Source organism: Phyllostomus discolor, chromosome 4 (genome assembly GCF_004126475.2).
Source record: "Phyllostomus discolor isolate MPI-MPIP mPhyDis1 chromosome 4, mPhyDis1.pri.v3, whole genome shotgun sequence".
NCBI classification, from domain to species: Eukaryota; Metazoa; Chordata; class Mammalia; order Chiroptera; family Phyllostomidae; genus Phyllostomus; species Phyllostomus discolor.
Window position 1 is genome coordinate 134995820 of NC_040906.2, and position 23265 is coordinate 135019084.

At 36.8% G+C, this 23265-nt stretch overlaps 1 protein-coding gene across 2 annotated transcripts in view; it reads left to right on the forward strand.

Annotated features, from left to right (window-relative positions):
- Window positions 1-23265, forward strand: part of ADGRB3 (adhesion G protein-coupled receptor B3) — a 721652-nt gene that overhangs the window by 330936 nt on the left and 367451 nt on the right. For both annotated transcript variants that reach the window (XM_028509706.2, XM_028509707.2), the window contains exon 10: window positions 8012-8206. In XM_028509706.2, the coding sequence (XP_028365507.1) occupies window positions 8012-8206 (195 nt within the window). The remainder of the gene's footprint in view (window positions 1-8011; window positions 8207-23265) is intronic.

A 23265-nucleotide genomic window follows, 5' to 3' on the forward strand; every position in this document is an offset into this window, starting at 1 on the left:
TGCTAAACATAATATACAGATATATCATGTTTAAACTGTGTCTTTGCACAGAATGACCATGATAAACCTAGGGTTCACACAATAGAGGCAACTATAACTGGCAGTAGGAGGCATAAAGTGAAAGAAAAAGGTTATTTAAGAAACACACCTGCTCTTTAAACCATGACCCTCACTCTATCTCTCTATGTAAACAGCAAAGAGACTTAATCCACAACTGCAAACAGCCACTATTTTTAGACATCAGTTTCTTTCAGGGGTGATCTTGTTGACAGTATTAAATGTGAATGACACAGAAACTTTTAAGAGTTTTCCTTTGGAGCAGAACTGAATACTGCAATGTGAGCAGACATGTCACTAACAATTATAAATTTAAAGGAAATATTTAAATTATTAATCATTTCTGAGATATTTTAGTGACTAAAATTGAGAGAATTATAAAATATAACCCAAGGGAAATAGAATCTTTGATGTATTCTGGGAGATTTTTCTGTCTACTTAAAGAAAACTACCTACAAAATTTTTATATAGGTACAGGTAAATGACTTTGGAAAGGTTTATACATTATATTCCAAAATAATGACCACTGCTCAAATAATTGGCAACACCTTGACAGCCCGGCAAGTGGTGCAAGTCTCCTGCATCTCATGCTCTTTTTCATCTGTAAAAGATTTAGTGTCTCCTTACAACTAATATTGTTGAAAATTATTTTTAAATATTTGAGCATCTTGACAGTTTCTAACAAAAGCACTACATGAAACCTGAGTTTAGCAGGTGGTAGTTAAGAGCATAGATTCTGGAATCAAACCATTGGAGCTGAAATCTCAGTACAGTTTAGTAGCTGTGCAGTTCTAGAGAATGAAGTCCACCGCGCCAAGTCTGTACTACTTCATCTGCACTGGCAACAACCACAGTTGTTTTAAAACCTAAGTGAGGTAACTCATGTAAAACTCTTAGTCCCATGATCGCCATATAATAAGCACCTGATAAATCCTATATCACTATTGTCATTATTATTTTTTGAAAGGTAGCAATTTTATAACTATAGCTGTAGACATTTAACATTTCTGAAATAATTTTCCTATTTATATTAATAGGTCATCTTTTAAAATGCAATTCTATCAGAAAATGTAAAAGTTCTTTAATTATTACATATGTCATTGTTTTGAATAATAGTGACCTGCTATATTTTGTTAATTTTTGAAGATAATTTTTATAGAAGGAAAAAAATTATTCTGTAGTTTCAAATTTAATTTAGTATGCACTTTGTGAAAATAGCATTGTGTGTCAGAAAATGATCTAGAAATTACAGAGGAAACAAAGATGAATAAGAAGTTACAGGCTATTTAAGAGTTTAAGGCCTAGTAGAATAGATAGGTACACAAACACTATAATAATATAAGAGACAGGAAGATTCACTTCTATGAGGTTTGAAAGTAGAGGGCATATCATGCATTTGAGTTATTTGAAAAGAATTCAGAAAGGAGAAGTGAAAAATAACAAAAGTATTTGGGGAAAACACTTAAAGTTATAGAACAGCATAAGTCAGGTAGCAAAAGCAGGATCCATGGGCTTTCTTTGGGGAATGATGAGTAGTTCAGTCAGGTTAGTACTGAAAGCCTACAACAGCAGTGCAACAGGGAGATAGATCAAGCTAACACTTCACAGACCACAGTGACTTCTGCATAAACTATAGCAAGAATATACTTTCAAATACTGTATTATATCTGAATTCAAAAGAAAAAAAGGGAAGTCCTTAGGTACCAAAAATGAAAAGAAAAGAAACCAAAGACCAAGTTATAGGGGAAAGCTGATGGTTCAACAGCCTATGAATATTTCAGGCTGTTTGTGAGTTCTAGGTGGTAGAGGCTGAGATTCTAAAGCTTTGTTGAATGCTGGCAAGACCCCTCACACAAAAACAGTGATGCTCTATCAAACCCTCACCAATGGTCCAGCACTATCCTGGCTGCTCTGGCATCATGGACTAGAAAAATCCTACAGGTCTAGGATGTGTCTAAGAAATTTGTAGTTCATATAAGATTATTAGAGGAAGAGAGACTAAAACCATCTTTCAGAAATGGAAATTCCTAGTATGAGCCAAAAAGAGAGGAAATTACCATGATAATTAGCATAAAAATTATCCAGTATCCTTGAGCTGCTGAGGACCCCCACCCTCAGAGAAACACACTCAAAACTAGTTTCTAGCAACTCTTTCACAAACAAGCACCTTGGGGTCACCAAAAGATAAATACATCCTACCAAATATGAGTTCAAAATAATTACAAATAACATGAGAGAGAATCATCAAATGCAGAACCAGAACAATTAACAAAGAAACAAGTAAAAATAATAGAAAATATAAAGTAAACTGGAATGTTTGTTTAAAAGAATTTAAAAGAATTTAAGAGATAAGAGAGATAAAAGAATTTAAGAGATAAGAGGTAAAGAATGAAAGAATATTAAAAAGATTAACTAGAGCCTCTATTAGTGGAAAATATTGTCATTGAAATTAATTAATAGAATAAATATTTAATTAAACACAATTGAAGAAAGTATTAGTTATCTGGAAATTTGGCCTGATAAAAGATCATTTATAAGCCAGAATAGATAAATAAAAACATAGATATAAAAGAGAACATAGAACAGAAGAATAGAATGAGAAAGTTAGTATACATTTAATAGGAATGTATATAATATAATAGAAATGTATTTCAGAAACAAACCACAAAGATTGAGGGAGCAGAAAGATTCTATGAGTTAGTACATAAGAATTTTCCAAAGTTGAAGACAGATAAGATATTCAGATTGAAAAAAAAATTTAATAAGCTAAAACAAGTCCACATAAACTTAATCTACATTATACCAAAGATGGAAAGGGAATCTTCAAAGATACCATGAAGAAAAGACTGCTAGTCTGTGAAAGACCAGCGAGTCCTGGCACTCATAACAGGAAGCACTAAAGTCACATTATGAAAATGCTAAGGAGAAAATAAAAACACCTCTATCTAAAAGATCATCTGAAAATGAGTATAACTTTTAAAAAATAGTAAGTCAAAGATTTGAAGGAGTTACTATTCATAGAACTTAACTAAAATAATTGCAGAAAGATTAGAAAAAAAGGACACTGCACTGAAACTAGGTGAGAATTCAAGAAAACTTGTTAAGAAACAATAGTGGAATAAATAGACTGATTAAAAGGCATTAGAGTATTAGCTTAAAATCAGTAATAATATAACAAAAACTAATTTGAGGGATTCAAAAGCAAGGTAGATTAAATGACTAAGTAGCAACACAGGTGGAAGAGTAAAACTGAACTAGTAAGCACTAACTGTATAGACATAAGGGGAGAATAACATTGGGGTGGGTAAAATAAGATAGTGAGATAAATGATTGGAATTATAGGTTAAGATTATATTTGGAGGGTCTATTGGTCAAACAATGGAGGATGTATTTAATATGAATATGCATGGATTTTTATTGATTTATTTTTAGCAGAGAAAGCATGTTTGGAGATGTGGAACATTGAATAGTTTAGGATGGAGAAGACTCAGTAAGACCAGTGAGGAGACTACTGAGATCAGTGTGATGACAGGTGGTGAAGATCTGCAGTGGGATCTATGTCTTGCCCATAGGTCAAAAGAATGGATATGAAAGGCATTGCGTAGCTAGTACTTGGAGGAATTAGAAACTGAAGATAACAGAAGGGAAACAATCACTGAATGTCCATCTTTGTTTGACATCTGTCTTTGCAGTAACTCATTATAACAATCACTGATGATATTTGCCTCCTTCTATGTACAGATCAAATGATCCTAGGAAAGAGGCAAATGATTTGTCCAGAAGTCCTATGTCATAACTTTTAAATGACAATTTAAATCCTGATTTTAAGATTCCATTTGTTCTATAAACATAACATACAAGTAAGAGTTCCCAGAGAGAATGCTTAGAAGATAACTTCTGAGTTTAATTTTCAACTTAAATAGTTGTGGGGTTCAAATCAGATTTCATACTTCTAATTTTTATTTTGAAGAGAATTGAAAGAAGACAATAGTTGAAAGGAAGTAGCAATGCGAAAAGTTGATATTTAAATAAGATATATATCTTTCATCAAAATATGACTTTGAGTGATAGGCACATGGTACAATATATAGATGATGTATCATGGAAATGTGCGCTAGAAACTTATATGATCTTATTAAGCAATGTTACCCAATAAAGTTAATACATAAATGCACACACACACACACACACACACACAATATCAGGCCATATTTTTGAAAGAGGAAAGGCTTGCAAAAAAAGATTGGATGGCATTCAAATCATAAAGATAAGCATAGAGTTAATTCATAGAGCTAGAAACAAAGGAAAGAGAATACTGTACTTGAACAACAATAAAAATAAAAAAAGAAAGAGGTAAAATGCAAATAAGGGACAATTTGAAATAGAGAAAAAGTAAGTTGGAAAAAATCAATCTAAATTGTAGTTCTTCAAGATCCAGAAAAAAAGAGAAAAACAGACCAGCAGAGAAACATGGATTTGTCAATTTAAGAAAAAGTAGGCACATGGTAAGGAAAGAAACTTTCACAGTACACTTGTACTGTGGAAGGAGTATCAAGAAACTGGAATTTTTAATCAACCAAATATGTTCTGGTCGGATATCTGTCTTATCCAAACTCTCAACACACTGTATATTTGCTACCAATAGTCTACACTAGTGTGCACAGCTATTTCAAGGTATTTGTTCTGAGTGCTTTCCACCAACAATGCCAGGAAAGATGCTAATTAATGCCATTTGTGAGAGCTGGTGTTGCAATTTGGGCACCTGTTTGCAAAGAGCTAGACTGAGAACAAGTTATTCCCCATAAGCCTGCTAAACAGCTGTCAGATGGACAATGACGTTAATTTACTACTGACTGGGGCCACGGTTGATGTTGACCTACACATGAAAGACTGGCTTTCCTGTCGCTGATTAACTGAGCCATCCAGTGCCTTCTGGACTATTTTTATTACAAACAGGAAAAAAAACATGTTTAAATGTTTTATTCCTCAAGATTCAAGTTATTATTGTGATGCTTTTGTTTGAAAGGAAGGATACATTAGATTTGAGCAAATTAGATCCCTCACAGGGATGCACATGTGTTGCCAAAATAGATACAACGCTGATTTGAAGTAGGCAGAGGATGTTTGCCTGGCAACCACTGCTGTACTCTGTTCCTAATGGAGAGCCATTTAAGTCCTCTGTGGCTGTGAGTGTCACAGCTGGGATCTGCATTGCCAGCACAAAACTGAAGACTGAATTTTATGATCTTTTTTTAGGTTAGACCCTATTAACTTCATTTCATTTTAAAACTTTCTTAACACTCCACCTGCTGAACCAGACACTTTCAAGCCCAGAAGCTGCACTGTCTCTTTAAGCCAGGTATTTTTCATGCTACCTGATATCAGTGTTTGCTATGGGCTACACTGATGAGTGAGATAAGGCAGCTTTCAAGTGTGCCTAACTTAATCCTGTGACCTAATGTGAACATAGAAGGACATCAACTCATTCATTCACTCATGCATTCATTTAAGTTTGTTCAATATATTGAGTACATCCTCTAGGTGCTGGGAATATAAGAGTAAACAATGTAGACAAAGTTTCTTCACAAGACTTATATTCCAAAGGTGGGGGGGGGGGCAAAAAAATAAGCTAAGTAATAGGTGGCACAGTGGCAGGTAAGGATGAGCACAATGAAGGAAAGTAAGATGAATGGTAATGGTACCATATTAGATAGGGAGTCAGGTAAGACCTCTCTGAGGAAGTGACAAAAAAGCACATGGATCTCTATGGGAAGACCATTCCAGGCAAAAGAAAAAGCAAGTGCAAAGACTCTGAGACATGCACATGCTTAATGTGGAGGTAGATCCAAAAGACCAGAGTGACTAGGGCATAGTGAAAGAGGGGGAAGTGCTGGGTGCCTCAGGACCTGGATCGTGTAGGGCACACCAACCACGGTGAGGCAAGAAGCTTTTCTGTTGTGCAGTAGCTTATGCTAATTATCTTAGGCTTATGTGGTTTCATTTGAATTAGGAAAATGATTTTTTAAATGTTTTAACCAGATATGCATACTTTTCCAAATCTTGGAGGAGACATAGTAACTGAGTCGCCTATAGATTCAATTACATAAATGATAAGTTGCAAAGTTTAAATAAAAACCTGGGCCCTACTGATTCTAAAGATGATCTGTCGTATTACATAATAAGGGTATAGTTAAGACATAAAAAAGATAACTGTAACAAACTGTTACTGTGCCATATTCTAAGTCTGTGATTAAGGCAGGGAGCCTACGCTCAGGTTCAGAAGGACTGCTGAGGCAGAAAGACATGTGAGTAAATGATTGTAATTCACTGTGATACAGTGATGTATCTGTAAGAGAAGAGATAACACAGAGAAGGAAATTCATTAGCTGTGTTTCAATATTTAGGAGAGCTGCCCTGGTTGGTGTGGCTCAGTGGATTGACCAATGGCCTATGAACTGAAAAATCGCCAGTTCAATTACCATTCAGGGCACCAGGAAAGAAAGAAAAAGGAAATTTAGAAGAACCATACTAAATCTAAGTGATGCATAAACATGAGATGGTGTGAGGGAGAAGGGTGGGATAGGCAGTGCAAACACATGGAGTTATGGAACCCATTACCTAAACACAAAGTTGCAACTATTTATCAGTAATTCTGAGAACAGATAGCAAGGGCTGATCATTGATGCTGTCTACACCAACACTTTGGACTTCAGGCAGTGGTTGATGGCTGCCACTGAGGAGAGACAGGGACAGAAATGAAAGAAGAAAACTGGAAGAAATAAACTACCTGATTATGTTCTTTTAACAGAGTAAGGGAAATAGAATATGTATGAAGATTTTTACTTTACCAGAATATTTTTAGACAGAGTTTTAGAGACTAAAGAAAAATAAAATATCTGAAGTGGCAAGATACATTTTTTAAATAAATTTTTTAAAAACTTAATTTTTTTCATTAGTTCAGATTGATTACCACAATTGAAAGGATTTGTTGGCACAATCCTTAATGGGAAATCAATCATTACAATTATTACACTTTACCCTTTCTATTTCAGTATTTCTCTGGTGTGTTAGTTCTGGATTTCGTGATCTTTTGATAAATTAATTTTATCACAAATTTAGCAATTGAATGATAAGGATTAACCTTTAATAAACAAAGAAAAGTATATAGACCCTTACTATATTGTTACTCTCTTACTTTACCATTCTTTTAGACTCTAGGATACTTTTCTTCCCTTAAAGTGTAAGATAAGCAAATATGAAAATTGACAGCATATTTCTCTGACCATCAAACTAATTGAAGGCTTATACATGAATAGTTCATTTTGCTGATGATGACTTAGCTGAGAGGTTGTTGCTTTTTTTGTCATTTTATTTTTTTGTTATTAGTTTATTTCTTTTTAAAAATAAAACTAAAGCAATCTACCTTTCAGTCATGCCACAGTAGCTCTCTAAAGTTAGAGATATCTTCTAAAGCTAAAATATACTGTGACAAATTAGTTTTGCTGCTATAGGAAGATGTATTTAAAAGGTAAAACAAAAATCATTAGGTTTGGATTGTTCATAAAAATGGAAATTTTGAAGTGTTTATAATCTCCCATCTCTGAGCACAGCTTACAATCTCCATGTTTACCCCATGCAAAAGTAATTTTTATTTTTATTTAAATTAAAAATATAAGTTAATACACACTTTCTCCAATGTGTTGAATTGTGTGCTCTGAAAACAAGATAAGGCTGGTCTGTCTGCCTGCCAAAGTGTATACACTCATTAGTTTTCGTATGCTGGGTATTCATCTGAGTGTGGGAAACACCCAATTTACAGTTTTGAAGTCCTCCCAAGTGTTGCAAAGCTGTTTTGAAGTCAACCTTCCAATTTCAAACACATTTGTTTGATGAAGATACATAGAAAAATAGTAATGAAGATTCTGCTGTTTATTCTGTTCTTTTGACCATCCAGATTAAAGAACACCTTGCTAAGGGGCAGCGAATGCTGGCAGGTGATGGAATGTCCCAGGTGACCAAGACACTGTTGGATTTAACTCAGAGGAAAAATTTCTATGCAGGAGATCTTCTCATGTCTGTGGAAATCCTCAGAAATGTGACAAACACGTTTAAAAGGGCGAGTTACATCCCTGCCTCTGATGGTGTCCAGGTAAGGGAGAAAATCCTGTGAAGGAAAAGACTAGTGAAGATGCGGTCAGTTGTTGGTCCCAAGAAGCCAGTGCAGGCAGGAGGGAAAGAGCGCTCACTCCTGCTTGGGGAAACTTCCAGGTTGTGCTTAGTGCAAGCTCTGGACCAATTCCCTTAGTCTTCCTACACCCCAATGTCCTCAACCATAAAATGCTCATAATATACCTCAAGGAGATACTGAGTTGAGAACATGTGTGAAGTGTTTTGAGCCCTCAGAAAAAGACACTATAGCAAATCCAAGATTGTACCATGGATTTTTTATTCCCACATTTAATATCACCATCTTGCCATAGGAGACTCTTAAAAGTACATTAAGTATAACCAAAGCTCATTAACTATAACATTCAAAGAAGATGTACTTTAAGTTTTGTTTGGAGTTTGCTATTAGAGTGGAAAGGCCATATTTAATTTTGTGGAACCATTATATGAAAATATCAGGCAAATAGAGAATTGTTCTGGATAAGAAATTCAGAAATTCAATAATTCCTCACAGCATATTTTTCTTTTCATGGAAGTCTTCTAGAGTAGCCTCATTTACTTCCATAATAAACTTTAAGTACTCATCCAATTTTGGTATTGCCTTTGCCATTAGAATAAAGCTTCTTGAATGGCAAACAAAGCGTATTTAATACAACTCTAGTTTGTATTTCAGATTAACTCTTTTCATGCTGTAGGCTAAAATGTCCTCCTGCCAAGGATGCTGAGTTGATTTCTGCATCTCCGGCATAGTGTCCTTCCTGTATCTCTGCATAGAGTTCATTAAAGTGAAGGTTTGGCAAAATTCCCAGATTGAGTAGTTTTCTTTCGGCCTACTCTTCATTTGGGAGTTTTATTTGCATTTCGCTTGGAAAATGCAGAAGGTTTTGTTTGGTTTGATTTCTGTTGTTATTGTTTTACTCAGCTATTGAGGAAAAGAGTAAAAGAAAGCTTTTTGGAATTATGGAATCATTCATAAATAATATTGATACCCTGATTTGTATAGAGACACATATATTACTTAAACATGTGCATACACTGCTGCAAGTAACTGCTATGAGAAGTATTGGGGCTGCATTCTATACCATATCACCAGTGTCCAGGAATATATTTTTAATTGTAATAATACATTGGGAGGATAGGGTGGGGAGATTACCATCATTTGAGCATTTTAAAAATACTTTTTTCCTACAAAGAATGAAACAGCTTTCCAATTTTCAAATTAAATAAAGTAAGCCAAGTATAGCTTTCCCCTGTAGTTCTGAAATACTTCTGTTCATTAGCATTTACATTAAGAAATGACATTTGAAGTCCTTGACAGAAAATGAAAGTTGTAATTTCAAAGCTCCTCAGACATGTGCGCTCATGGTTGAAATATCAAACAGAATGGTGTACTAAATAACCTCCAGAGCCTCTTCTAAATCTCAAGAGTGTGGGGTTTTAAGGTTTTAGGTGCTGAAGTTCTAGCAGTTGAGATTACCAGGTTTGTGGGGAAACTTTTTGATTGAAGTACTCATTAGAGTGCACTGACTTAATGAACAATTAGTTTAACCAAAGGCTTAGTCATGGTCATTAGCTGTTTTGATTAAATAGAGTGATTTGGCTGACTATTTTGTTGTCATTGTGGCATTATCATAAATAAGTTCCTCCATTTCATCCTAGTCTCTCATTAACCCTCCACATACACCCAAAATTCAGAGCACATAGGTGTCCTCAGTCATTGTCACACACCAGGAACTGCATTGTTCTCTTTCCTTGCTTTTACTGGTGTCTTTTCAGGCACCTGGTGTGCCCTCTTCTTCTAGAATTCCTTTTTCTTCCATCTCCGCCTGTCAAAATCTTAGGCCAGCTTTAGCAAGTCTCTCTGAATGCCAGGCCAGAAAGCCCCAAACCCCATCTGCAAATGATCTTTCTCTTTTCTGAAATCCCATAGGACTTGTTAGCTCTTCTATTCTACCTTTCACAAGATTGTATAATATTTCATATACATTTACTGTCTTTGCTTGAACTCTAGTGTATAGCCTCCCTTAATATCTCCTGTACCTTACTTAAACTTCAATTTTCTATTTCCAAGGGTTCTGAGCATTTCTGATTGGCTAACATCTCAGGCTTAATATGACATAAACTAAACTCATCTTTGGGAAAAAAAATTCCAAATTTTTTTACATTTTCTACTTTCCTTTCTAGAATTAGCAGTCTTTAGGCTGGAACTGTAATGCCATCTTAACATTCGTGGGGAGATGAAGAAGGCAGTAGAGTGTGGTGATTAAGTGTGCTTGCTCTCTAGGCCGAATCCTGAGCTTGAAGGTCTTGGCCTTGACACTTAGGTAGGTGGTGCGGACAAGTTACTCGACTTCTCTGTGACTCAGTTTTCTCTTCCATTATATGGGATAAGAGTACCTACCTTATAGTGCCAGTGTGAGGATTAAATGATCAATGTAACAGTTACACAGCATGTTACATACAGTAAGAGCTCAAAAACTGCAGCTCTTGTTATCCTAGAAGGTATATAATACTTTGATGGAGCAAGAGCCAGAAGCATCCCTGGATCACAGGTATCTGCTGCCAATGCAGATGTGGATTGTTGTATCTCTCCTACCAAGAAAGGAAGGTCAGGTGTTTCTCATGTCATTGACTAGGAAAGGATGACACTGCTATTTTTTGGCTCTTTCACTTGGTATAGAGGAAAAGTGCCATGGAAAATGGGAGTCAAAAAAGAGGCATTAGTCCTCGAGGTCGACACTGTAGGGCCATTTGAAAGTTGTAGAAGGCATGGATGAGGAGAGTGTCTTCAATCAATAAATGGGATTCCCGGCTCAGTGGGAGCCAGGCCGTGAACAGGACCATATCACCCAGTTGACAAGCATGCCAAGTCATAAACGACTGCTGTTTTCTGTATTTAACAGCCTGAGAGGTTTCCTGTTGTTTCTCTGTGGTTGAGAGAGCCTTGTACAAGTAACAGCTCTTTCTAGTCAGTATTTAAACCTTACCCTTACTACAAAGGTGAAAATGAGAAATTCAGTGCCAAATAACTTCCTTAAGTGGGTGAGATATTAGAAACAAATCTGGCTTCACAAATCAACATGAGTATACCCTACCATGACAAAACTCAGCGGATGGCTGCTGCCTCTGAGGAGCCCATGGTCTCCATAGGAGAGCACAGAATATGCAAGGCAGTCAGATGGGAAAAGGAAGGGAGGCAAGGATGTTTTAGGAACATATATAGTGCAGCCTGTCAACTGGTAAATGCTTTAGAATGTAAATAAATGGCTATGGTTTTATTTCCTTAAAACACAATGAAATGTCTGATAGGTAGTTTTCTTTTATTTTTTCCTTCATTTTTTACATCCTTGTTTCAGTTCATTTTCCTTGCTTTTAGAGAGAGAGTGGAAGGGAGACAGAGAGAAAGAAAGAGAGAGACAGAGACAAAGAAAAATGTGAGAGAGAAACATCAATTAGTTAATTATCTTCTCATAGGCACCCCCAGCAGAGAATCGAACCCACAACCTGGGTATGTGCCCTGACCCCTCAACCTTTTGGTCTATGGGATGATGCTCCAACCAACTGAGCCACATCTGCCAGGCCTGAGAGGTAGTTTTGTCTTTTCAGAATCCCCATTATTTTCTTCAGAGTCCAGAAAATCTAGGATGGGAATTATCACAATGTATAGGTAGCATAGTTTTCTACTGTGATTCCATTTATTATCATAACAAATAGCAAAGTCTAGGTGGCTTAAACAACAGAAATTCATTTTATCAAGTTCTAGGGATTGGAAGTCCAAGGTGATTTCTTCTGAGCCTCCTTCCTTAGCTTTGCATATGGCTGCCTGCCCCCTGTGTCCCCACAGGCCTTTTTCTCTGTGTGCCCACCCCTGGTAATTGTGTGTGACCAATGCCATCTTCTTATAAGGACACTCATCAGATTGGATAAGGGCCACCCTATGGCCTCATTTTAAATTAATGACCGCTACAAAGGTCCTACCTCCAGATACAGATACATTCTGAGGTCCTGGGGGGCCTCAGTGTAATGGATTTGTAGGTAGCCACAGTTTAGAATAAGGAATCTTGAAGAACTATGAGGATTTCCCTTTAGCAAAGAGGCATGTGCTAGGCCTCTTCCCCAGGGAAATGACCTCCTAGGGCTTCTGCCTATAGTGTTACCAGGACTAAACTTATAATGAACACATGCTTCTTGTACATGCTAACTTATTGATGTATCAGCCAGACCTGGCCAGACTTGGGTGATGGGGCACTAGTACTTTCCTCACTTAAGAAGCATCCCCTGTCCAGATTTGAGGATGATTTTGCCACCTTGAGTTATGATGTTTGTATGACTTTGCCAGGCTACCTCTGGGGAAAAAATCATTTAGTATATTCAATTATATTAGTTTCACTAACTTTTGGGCTTTGTATTTTTAAATGAGGACCCCAGGGCAAAACCTGGTTTATGCCCACAGCACTGAATGTTGGGTACTGCTTCTTCCCAGAGACTCCCTCATCTACTGTACCTTAAAGCAGACCCATTCTGCTACCCTTTGCTACAGCCCTTGATCCCAAACTTAGCCTGGAGAGACACATACCATTGAGTAAAACACTGTCCCCCCAAGCCGTTCAGAAATTCCATGAATCAATGATATTATTGTGGAAGATTCCTGGATCAGTCAATGTCCTCATGTCGTTTTCACAATGAGTCAGAGTTTCCATGAGATTTGTGGCTAAGAGAAGAAGAGGAAAAACAGATGTCCTTAAAAACTCTGGCTTTTTGCCCCTACACTAAGGAATATTAGGAAAGACTTACTTGCATAATTTGTTCTCACATTTCTCTGAATCTGGCAGATTGCAGCGGTCAAGCCAGACAGGGTGCCCCACTGGCAGAGCTCTCTGATCAGTTCAGGTCATCTAGCCGGCTGTGGGCCCCACTGCTGACTTACCTGACCTTCCTACCCCAACCCTTTTGTCCCCTGAGTTATCTCCTGCTTTTCCAGTGGCTCAGTGTCTTGTCTCTGAGTCATATTCTTTACATACTTTGGTCTCTGAAACCTGCTAGGGGTATCCCGGATTATATAATCTCCTGTCTTTCTGACTCCTTGATAGCTTCTGATTACCAGTGGCCAGTGGATGTGCTGCTTGGATACATATTCTGGATGAAAGGTCCAAACCACAGTGTAGTGACTCATTGTGCTGGTCAATTGTGAGTGATCTGTTCACATGTTTAAACAAAAATGTTAAAGTACTCTTAGGGATTGGTTAGCTTTAAAAAAAGTTTACAGCACACTCAAGATTATTTGTATAATATTGTCACTCTCAATTTCATTTCTGTATGCTTTCTGGAATATGATACTGAGAAGCAGAGTCACAGCCAGATCACAGGGAATTGGACATCTGTTGTCCACCTTTAATCTGAAACCTGGTGTGTTTACAATTTTGTGTGGTTCCCTAGAACATTCTACCATCATCTCTGGCCCCAATAAACAAAGCAGACTACTTTCTGATCTCCATGTTTTTACTCTTAACTCTTCTGTACTTTGTTTTCCACTCAGTAGCCAAAGTTACATTTTTACTTCTAAGCAGACCCATGTCATATAACCATTATAGGATCTGGACCCTCCTTTGTCTAACTTTTGCCTGTCCTTTCCCCCTGTATTGATATTCTCCCTCCTATATTCCATACAGCCCTCTCTTCAAGACAACAGCTCCTAATGTATTGGCTTTCCTTCTCTTTCTTAAACTTGTCCAAACTGTCCCTTTTCCCAGGGAAATTGTGCTTTCTCTTCTCATTTTTCCTAGACCTCTCTTCCTCAAATCTCCCCATGGCTGCCTCCTTCCCATCCCTCAGTTCTCGGGTAGAGTGTCACCTCCTTAGGAAAGTCTTTCTTGCTGACCAGTCAACCTAAAACAGTTTAACACTCACACACACACCCCTCCCTGACCTACTCACTCTCTATCCTCACACATTATTTTATTTTTGTACCACCCTCTGAAGTCATATTATTGTTAACACTTATTTACTTATTTATTGCCTTTTTTTACACTAGACTGTAAGCTCTGTGATTGAAGAAAGTCTCATGTATCTTGCTCACTGTTGTATCCCAGCACTTAGAACAGTGGGACAGATAGGTGGCTGAGATTCAGTTAATACTTCTCAAATAAGTAAACACATTTCTTCTTGGGTATTTTCCATGTCTTCCTCACCTTTCCATTCCCACACGCCTGGCTCTCTGGGAGCCTTCATAATCGCCACTTTGAGCTTTTGATGAACTTTCCCCACAGTGTTCCCATCTCCAGTCTTCTTTTTGCCAACACTCCCTTCTCTCAGCACCAGGGTTATATTCACACACCTCTCTTTATGCCATTCTTCTGCTGAACAAACCAGCAGTCATTCTATCAAATGCATCCTTTCAGGGGTGATATGGTAGTAGTGACACATAAGGAAGGTTTGCTGTGTTTGGCAAACAATGATCTGTATTAATGGAAGAGAAAGCCCCTTCCTTGGTTGTTGCTGGGTCTAAACCTGAGGACCAGGGTCAAACATACATGCTTTCTCTTCATTCATCAGGACCTCCAGCTTCTCCGTAGTGCACATTTGTGCATCCTGAGCCATCAGAATGCCACTTTACGTAGAGAAAGTTTGATCCCCTACTTACTCAAGATAACTAATTTTCTTACCGTGAAAATAAGAGTCAGTCCCTTCCTGGGCATCCTGAGAACTCTGGAGACATTGGATATGTGGCAGTGGAGGGTGTTGAAAGGAAGCAGCAAACTAGGTGGAGACTACTTACTGATTTTTTTTTAAAGTTCCTTCAAATGCCTACTCCATGGTCATCTACAGAGTATATGTGCAATTGAATTGAAATATTTGAGTATTTATATTTTCCCATGTTTTATGCTGTACACTAGGGGCACAAGAGTGAAGAAAATACAAATAATCCCAACTACATTATAGCCTGGTAGGAGGAAAAGGCCCTAAACTGATCATCATACAAATGTATCATAATTAAAAATTCTGATGTACTTTAAAAGAACACTACACAGTACAACTCCAAGTCAGCATTTTGTCACCTGTCACCCTGTAAGTGAGTGCTATATGGCTGGCTGGCTGCCTAAATTACTTTCCTGTCTTTTATTTTAAAGTGAAGGAGCAATTATTCATCCATGGGTAAGTGCATGGTAGGTTTGCTGAGACACTTGTGGAGTGGAGTTGGGGATTGTCATGCTAATTCACCCTGTATTTGGGAAAGCCAACTATCAGAACAAAGAACAAAGACCCCTTAGGGTAGTTATAACCTCTTTCTTCACATAGTATTTTCATGGTTGATTACTTCTATGAACTGACTGTTGCCTTTTTCTGTGGATCCTTTGCAAGGCCTGATTGACAAAAATATTAAGAAATGAAAAATAAAAATCTTCACAAAAATATTAAGAAATTAAAAATAAAAAAAACATTCGGATCCAGTATATTGGGGGTGGGGGGGTGACCTGATAAAGCCTTTTTGAGGAAATTGCATATAAACTAGACATGAGAAATGGGAAAGGGTTATTTGAATAAAAAATGGGAAGTAGAGCAGTCAAAGGATGGGAACAACATGAGGTAGGTCCAGAAGCTGGGCAGGGGGAGTTTGGGATGCATGAATCAGTCTGATCAATCTGGAGTAGAGAGTTAATTAGACTTGGAGGGATAGAAAGGGGCTAGATCCTACATGCCTTGCAGCCATGACCTGCTTTACAAAGGGATTAATGACCTGTCCTGGGTTGTGCATCCTTAGACTAATGGCTAGTCCCTGCCTCCTTGTTCAAAAACTTAAGTTTTTCTTATGCTTCCCCTATATTTCTAGTCAGGACCACTACTATTCCTTACAACTTTCAGTTCTCCGTTATTAAATCTATTCCTTAGGGCTTGTCTTTGTCTCTCAGTGCCCCAGCATTTTTGCTGGTGGGCTAAGAGAAGGAAAGCACACCTGAGGGGGCTCAGATATCTTAAATCACTAAGCTAATCTACAACTCTATTTCTAAAAGGGATTCGGAAAAGACTAAAAAATACTATGACATGCTCCAATATATCTATAGAAAATTGTATGCAATCCATGAGAAATTTGTCAAGTGGAAGTAATCAGGCATTGGACAAAACATACTTACCACTTTCCATAAGAGAGTATCCTTAGTCTCATGTGGTCCAGTCTAGGAACTGCACTTTGAATGTGACAGAAACATGCTTTTTTAAATGTGACTTACTCTTTTAACTGTTATTTTACTTTAGTTGTCCCGATTTCCCCCCTTGCCTCCTCTGCTCAACCCACCCCCTACCACTGTCAATCCCCACACTGTTGTCCATGTCTATGGGTCATTCATTCAAGTTCTTTGACTAGCCCCTTCCCTTTCTTTTCACATTTATCCCCCTCCCCCCTCCCATCTGGCTGCTCTCACTCTATTCCATGTTTCCACATCTCTGGTTGTATTTTACTCATTAGTTTATTTCATTCATTAGATTCCTTTTATAAGTGAGATAGTATGGTATTTTTCTTTTGCCACCTGGCGTATTTCACTTAGCATAATATTCTCCAGCTCTCTCCATCATGTCACAAAAGGTAGGAATTCCTTCTTTCTGCTGCATAGTATTCTACTGTATAAATGTACCAGTTTTTTAACCTAACCATCTCTTGATGGGCACTTAGGCTGTTTCTAGCATTTGACTATTGTAAATAGTGCAGCTATAAACACAGGGGTGTGAAAGTTCTTTTGAATTGGTGCTTTAGGATTCTTAGGGTATTTTACCAGCAGTGGAATTTCTGGGTCAAAAAGCGTTTCTGTTTTTAATTTTTTGAGGACATTTCATACTGATTTCCACAGTGGCTGAGTCAGTCTGCATTCCCACTAAGACTGCACCAGGGCTCCCTTTTCTCCGCATCCTCGCAAGCACTTGCTATTTGTTGATTTATTAATGATGGCCATTCGACAAGGGTGAGGTGATATCTCTTTGTGGTTTTAATATGCATCTCTCTGATGGCTAGAGATATTGAGCATCCTTTCATATGTCTGTGGGCCATGTATATGTCCTCCTTAGAAAAGTGTCTCTTCATGTCCTTTGCCCATATGTTAATTGGGTTATTTGTCTTGCTGTTGTTGAGCTGTATGAGTTCTTTATATATTTTGGAGATTAAACCCTTGTCTGGTGTATTACTGGCAAATATGTTTTCCCATATGGTTGGCTCCCTTTTCATTTTGATGATGGTTTCTTTAGCCATGCAGAAGCTTTTTAATATGATGCAGTCCCATTTGTTTATTTTTTTCCTTTATTTCCCTTGCCCAAGGAAATAGATCATCAAAAATATTGCTATGTGGGATATCTGAAATTTTACTTCCTATGTTTTCTGCTAAAACTTTTATGGTGTCCTGATGTATATTTAAGTCTTTTAACCAGTTTTGAGTTTTTTCTGGTGTACAGTATAAATTGGTGGTCTAGTTTCATTTTTTTACATGCACGGGTCCAGTACTCCCAACACCACTTATTGAAGAGACTATTTTTTATTCCATTGTAGGTTCATGCTCCCTTTCTCAAATATTATATAACCATAGGGACATAGATTTATTTCTGAGCTCTCTATTCTGTTCCATTGATCTCTGTGTCTATTCTTATGCTAGTACCAGACTGTTTGATTACAGTGGCATTGTAGTATAGTTTTATATCATGTATCATAATCCCTCCAACTTTATTCTTCTTTCTCAAGATTTCTGAGGCTATTTGGGGTCTTTTTTGGTTCCATGGAAATTTTTGGATTATTTTTTTCTAGATCAGTGAATTTTGCCATTGGGATTTTAATAGGGATTGCATTGAATCTAAGATTGCTTTGGGTAGTATAGATATTTTAATGATGTTAATTTTGCCAACCCATGAGCACAGTATATGCTTCCACTTATTTGTGTCTTTCTTAATTTCTTTCTTCAGTGTTCTATAGATTTCCAAGTACAGATCTTTCATCTCCTTGGTTAAATTTATTCCCAGGTACTTTATTTTTCTTGTTGCTGTAGTAAATATGATTTTCTCCTTGTTTCTCTTTCTGATTGTTCACTGTTTGCGTACAAAAATGTCATCAATTTCTGAATATGGACTTTGTGTCCTGCTACTTTGCCAAATTCACTTATTACATTGAATAGTTTTTTTGTGGAGCCTATAGAGTGTTCTATGTACACTATCATGTCAACTGTGAATAATGACAATTTTACTTTCTCCTTCCTAATTTGGATGCCTTTATTTCTTTTCCATATTTAATCGCTATAGCTAGAATTTTCAGTACTATGTTGAATAAGGGCAGTGAAAGCAGACACTCTTATCTTTTTCCTGATTTTAAGGGAAGAGCTTTTAGTGTTTGCTCATTGACTGTGATGTTAACAGTAAGGTTCTCATAAATCACCTTTATTATTTTGAGGTATGCTCCCTATATTCCTACTTTTCTGAGTGTTTTTATCATAAATGGGTGCTGGATTTTATCAGATGCTTTTTCAGCATCTACTGATGTGATCACATGTTTTTTGTCTTTCATTTTGTTTATGCAGTGTATTACATTTATTGATTTGTGAATATTGTACCATCCTTGCATCCCTTGCAACCCCACTTGATCATGTTGTATGATCTTTTTAATGTATTACTGGGTGCAGTTTGCCAATACTGTGTTGAAGATATTAGCATCTATATTCATCAGAGATATTGGACTTTTATTTTCTCTCTTGTTGTCCCTTACCTGGTTTTGGAATTAGGATAATAGTGGCCTTGTACAAAGAGTTTGGGAGTCTTCCCTCTTCTTGAATATTTTGGAATAGTTTAATAAAAATAGGAGTTAATTTTCTTTAAATGTTTGGTAAAATTCACCTGTGAAGCCATCTGGTCCAGGGCTTTTGTGTGCCAGTAGTTTTTTGATTAATATTTGATTTCACTAGTTGTTACCAGTATTCAGGTTTTCTGCTTCTTTTTGACTCAGTTATGGAAGATTGTGTATTTGTAGAAATATATCTCTTTCACCCAGGTTGTCCAATTTATTTCTCATATAGTTGTTCACAGTGATTTCTTACATTCCTTTGTATTTCCATAGTATTGGTTGTTACTTTTCCTCTTTTGTTTCTGATTTTATTTATTTGGGTCCTCTCTTTTTTTCTTGATGAATCTGGTTAAGGGTTTTGTTGATTTTGTTTATCATTTCATAGGAACAGCTCCTGGATTCATTGATCCCTTGAATTTTTTTTTTTTTTAGTCTCTATGTCATTTAATTCTGCTCTCATCTTGATTATTTCCTTCCTTTACTCACTCTGGGCTTTGTTTGTTATCATTCATCCAGTTCTTGTAGATGTAGGGTTAGGTTGTTTACTTGAGATTTTTCCATCTTCTTTAGGCTTGCATTGTTACAAATTTTCCTCTCAGGACTACCTTCAATTTGTCCCATAGGTTTTGGTTTGTTGTGTGTTCATTTTCATTTGTTTCCAGATACTTTTTGATTTCTTTCTTGATCTCATTGCTAACCCCTTCATTATTTAATAAAATGCCATTCAGTTGCTATATATATGAATGTATTTTTAGTTTCTTTGAGGTTGGTTTCTATTTCAAGCCATTGTGATCTGAGAAGAAGCTTGATATGATTTTAATTTTCTTAAATTTATTGAGACTTGTTTTGTATCTTATCATGTGGTCTATCTTTGAAAATGATCCTTATGCATTTGAAACCAATGTATGTTTTCCTTTTGGGGGTGAAATGTTCTGTAAATATCAATTAAGTTCATTTGAGCTAGGGTATTGTTCGATGCCACATATCCTGGTTGATTTTTGGTTAGGATAAATTATCCATTGTTGACAGTGGGGTGTTAAAATCCCCTGTGATGACTATATAGCTATTGATCTCCTTCTTAAAGTCCTCCAAGATTTTTCTTATGTATTCAGGTGCTCCTCTGTTGGGTGCATATATGTTTACAAGGGTTATATCCTCTTATTGGGCAACTCCCTTAAGAATTATGTAGTGACTTCTTTGTCTCTTTTTATGGCCTTTATTTTAAAGTCTATTTGTCTCATATAAGTTGCAACCCAGCTTTTTTTTCATGTCCATTTGCTTGGAATACTTTTTTCCATCTCTTTATTTTCAACCTGTGTATATCTTTTTGTTCTAAGGTAGATCTCTTGTAGATAGCATATATCCAGGTTGTGTTTTCTTATCCATCAGCTCTCCTATATCCTTTGGTTAGAGCATTTAATCCATTTACATTTAAGGTTATTTTTTAAAGATTTTATTTATTTACTTTTAGAGATAGGGGAAAGGAGGGAGAAAGAGAAGAAGAGAAACATCAATGTGTGGTTACCTCTCACATGCCCCTACTGGGCACCTGGCCCACAACCCAGGCATGTGCCCTGACTGGGAATCAAATTGGCAACCCTTTGGTTTGCAGGCCAGCACTCAATCTCCTAAGCCATATCAGCCAGGGCTACATTTAGGGTTATATATAGGTATTTGTTCATTGTTTTCTCCCTTTGTGCCCATATTCCTCTATCTATATATGTATCATCGGTCTGTCATCTATCTATCTATCTATCATCTATCTCTATCTCTCTCTTTTCCTTGAAGCAGTCCCTTTAGCATCTCTTGAAATGCTGGTTTGGTAGAGATGTACTCTTTTAGCAATTTTTTTCGTTTCCTTTTTTTCTTTTTTTAGTCTGGGAAGCTCATCATTTCTCCTTCCATTTTAAATGACAGCCTTGCTGGTTAGAGTAGTCTTGATTGCCGCTCTTTGCATTACATTACTTGGAATAATTTGCCGCTCTTTGCATTACATTACTTGGAATAATTTGTGTCATTCCCCACTGGCTGGTAGTATTTCTGTTGAGAAATTAGCTGATAGCCTTATTGCAGCCCTCTTGTGTGTTACTAGCTGTTTCTTCCTGGCTGCCTTTCAGATTCTCTTTTTGTCTTTAAATTTTGGCATTTTAATTTGATGTGTCTTGGAGCGGCCCTCTTTGGGGTCATCTTGATTAGGACCCTTTGTGCTTCCTGACCTTGCATGACTATTTCCCTCAGTTAGTTAGGGATGTTTTCTGTCATTATTTTTTTCAAACAGACGTCCTATCCCTTATTCCTTTCCTTCTCCTTTTGGAATCCCTATAATGCTAATATTGTTCTGTTTCATGTTGTTCTGAAGCTCCCTTAAACTATCTTCCTTCCTTTTGACTCTTTTTTCATTTTGTTGCTCTGTGTGACTTTTCCCCCCTTCATCCAACTCACTGACTTGGCTCTTTGCTTCATCTTACCTGTTTTTAACTCCTAGTATATTCTCATCAGATATTCTTCATTTCCTCCTGGTTCTTATTCATAGTTTCTATATCCTTTTTCATGCCAATGTAGTTCCCATTAAGTTTCTTGTAGTTCTCAACTATAGCTTAACATTCCTATAACCATTACTTTGAACTTTATGTCTGGTAATTGATTGCCTCAATTTCATTTAGCACTCTTTCTAGGGATTTCCCCTTTCCTTTCAAGTGGGAGTTGTTTCTTTGTTTCCCCATTTTAGGTGGCTCTTTTTGTTTGTTTCTGTAATTAGATTGATCTGCTGTGACTCTCTGTCCTTGTGGGGTGGCCTTCTGTGGTAGGAGTCCTATAGGATGCAGTGGTGCAGTCTTTTTGAAATTCTGAGCTGGATACTCTAGGGATGCCCTTTAGGCAATTTATGTGGGCTCTGTTGTTGTAATTGTGTTTCTGTTGTTTTTAGTTTATCCATTTGTGAGTTTGCCCCTCCAGCTGGCTAAGTGAGAGTCACAACCCACGTCATGTCTTACATGTTGTTGTACAGGAGCTGCCAGAACAAAACAAAACAACCCAGCAAACAAAACCCACACCAGCAAAAATATCCCGCCCCAAACACTACCACTATATCAACAACAAAGGAGCTAAGATTAATAAAGGTGGAGAGAGATTAAGAATATTATACAAAAGAAAAAAATGAGGTGAATGACAGAAAGAATGCTTTTGAGATGATAGGGAGAGGGGAAATAAGAGTAGGGAGTAAAAACAAGATGAAGAAAAGGAGAAAATAAAATTTAAAATGTAAATAAAATACAGAAGGAATAGGACAAAGTGGAGTAAAAAAGGGAAGATAGTACATTGTGAGGTTTGGAGAAAAATAGTGAAAAAAGGGAACCTAATTGAAGAAAACCAATAGCAGACTATACAACAAATATGCAAAAATTAATAAAGGTAGAGAGAGAATAATAATACTACATGAAATAAAAAGAAAGAAAAGGAAAAAAGGATTATGAGATATTTAAGGGAAAGAAAATTGATTCTGAGAGGATAAAGGGAGGAAAATAAGTGTATGCATTAGAAACTAGGCTCAGAAAGGGAAAAAACAAAATTTAAAACAAAGAAAAAGACAGGCTGGGAGGAAGGCAGAGTGGAGTAGAACAGAGGAAGAGTAAACTATGATATTTAAAATTTAAAAATGAACAACTAAGGATAAGATTGAAGAAATGCAACAACAACATCAATATCAATAGCAACCAAGCAAATATGAATAAAGGTGGAATGACAATAAGGATATTCTAAGAAAGGGAAAAAGAATGTGAGATGACTAATGGAAAGAAAGATGGTTTTGAGAGGATAGAGGGAGGAGAAATAGTAAGAGTGAGGAATAGAAACAGGCTTAGAAATTAAAGAAATAAAATTTAAAACAAAAATAACAGAGAAGGATGAAGGTGAAATGGAGTGTGAGAAGGGAAGAGTAAAATATGAGGTTTGAATTAAAACTAAAATAAAACATTTTTTAAAAGATTTTATTTATTTATTTTTAGAGAGAGAGGAAGAGTGGGAGAAAGAGAGGGAGAGAAACATCAGTGTGTGGTTGCCTCTCACGCACCCTGCCACTGCGGACCTGGCCTGCAACCTAGGCACGTGCCCTGACTGGGCATTGAACTGGCAACTCTTTGGTTCACAACCCATGCTCAATCCACTGAGCTACACCAGCCAAGGCCTAAAATTAAAATTTTAAAAATAATAAATATATAAGAATAAAAGTAAAATAAAAT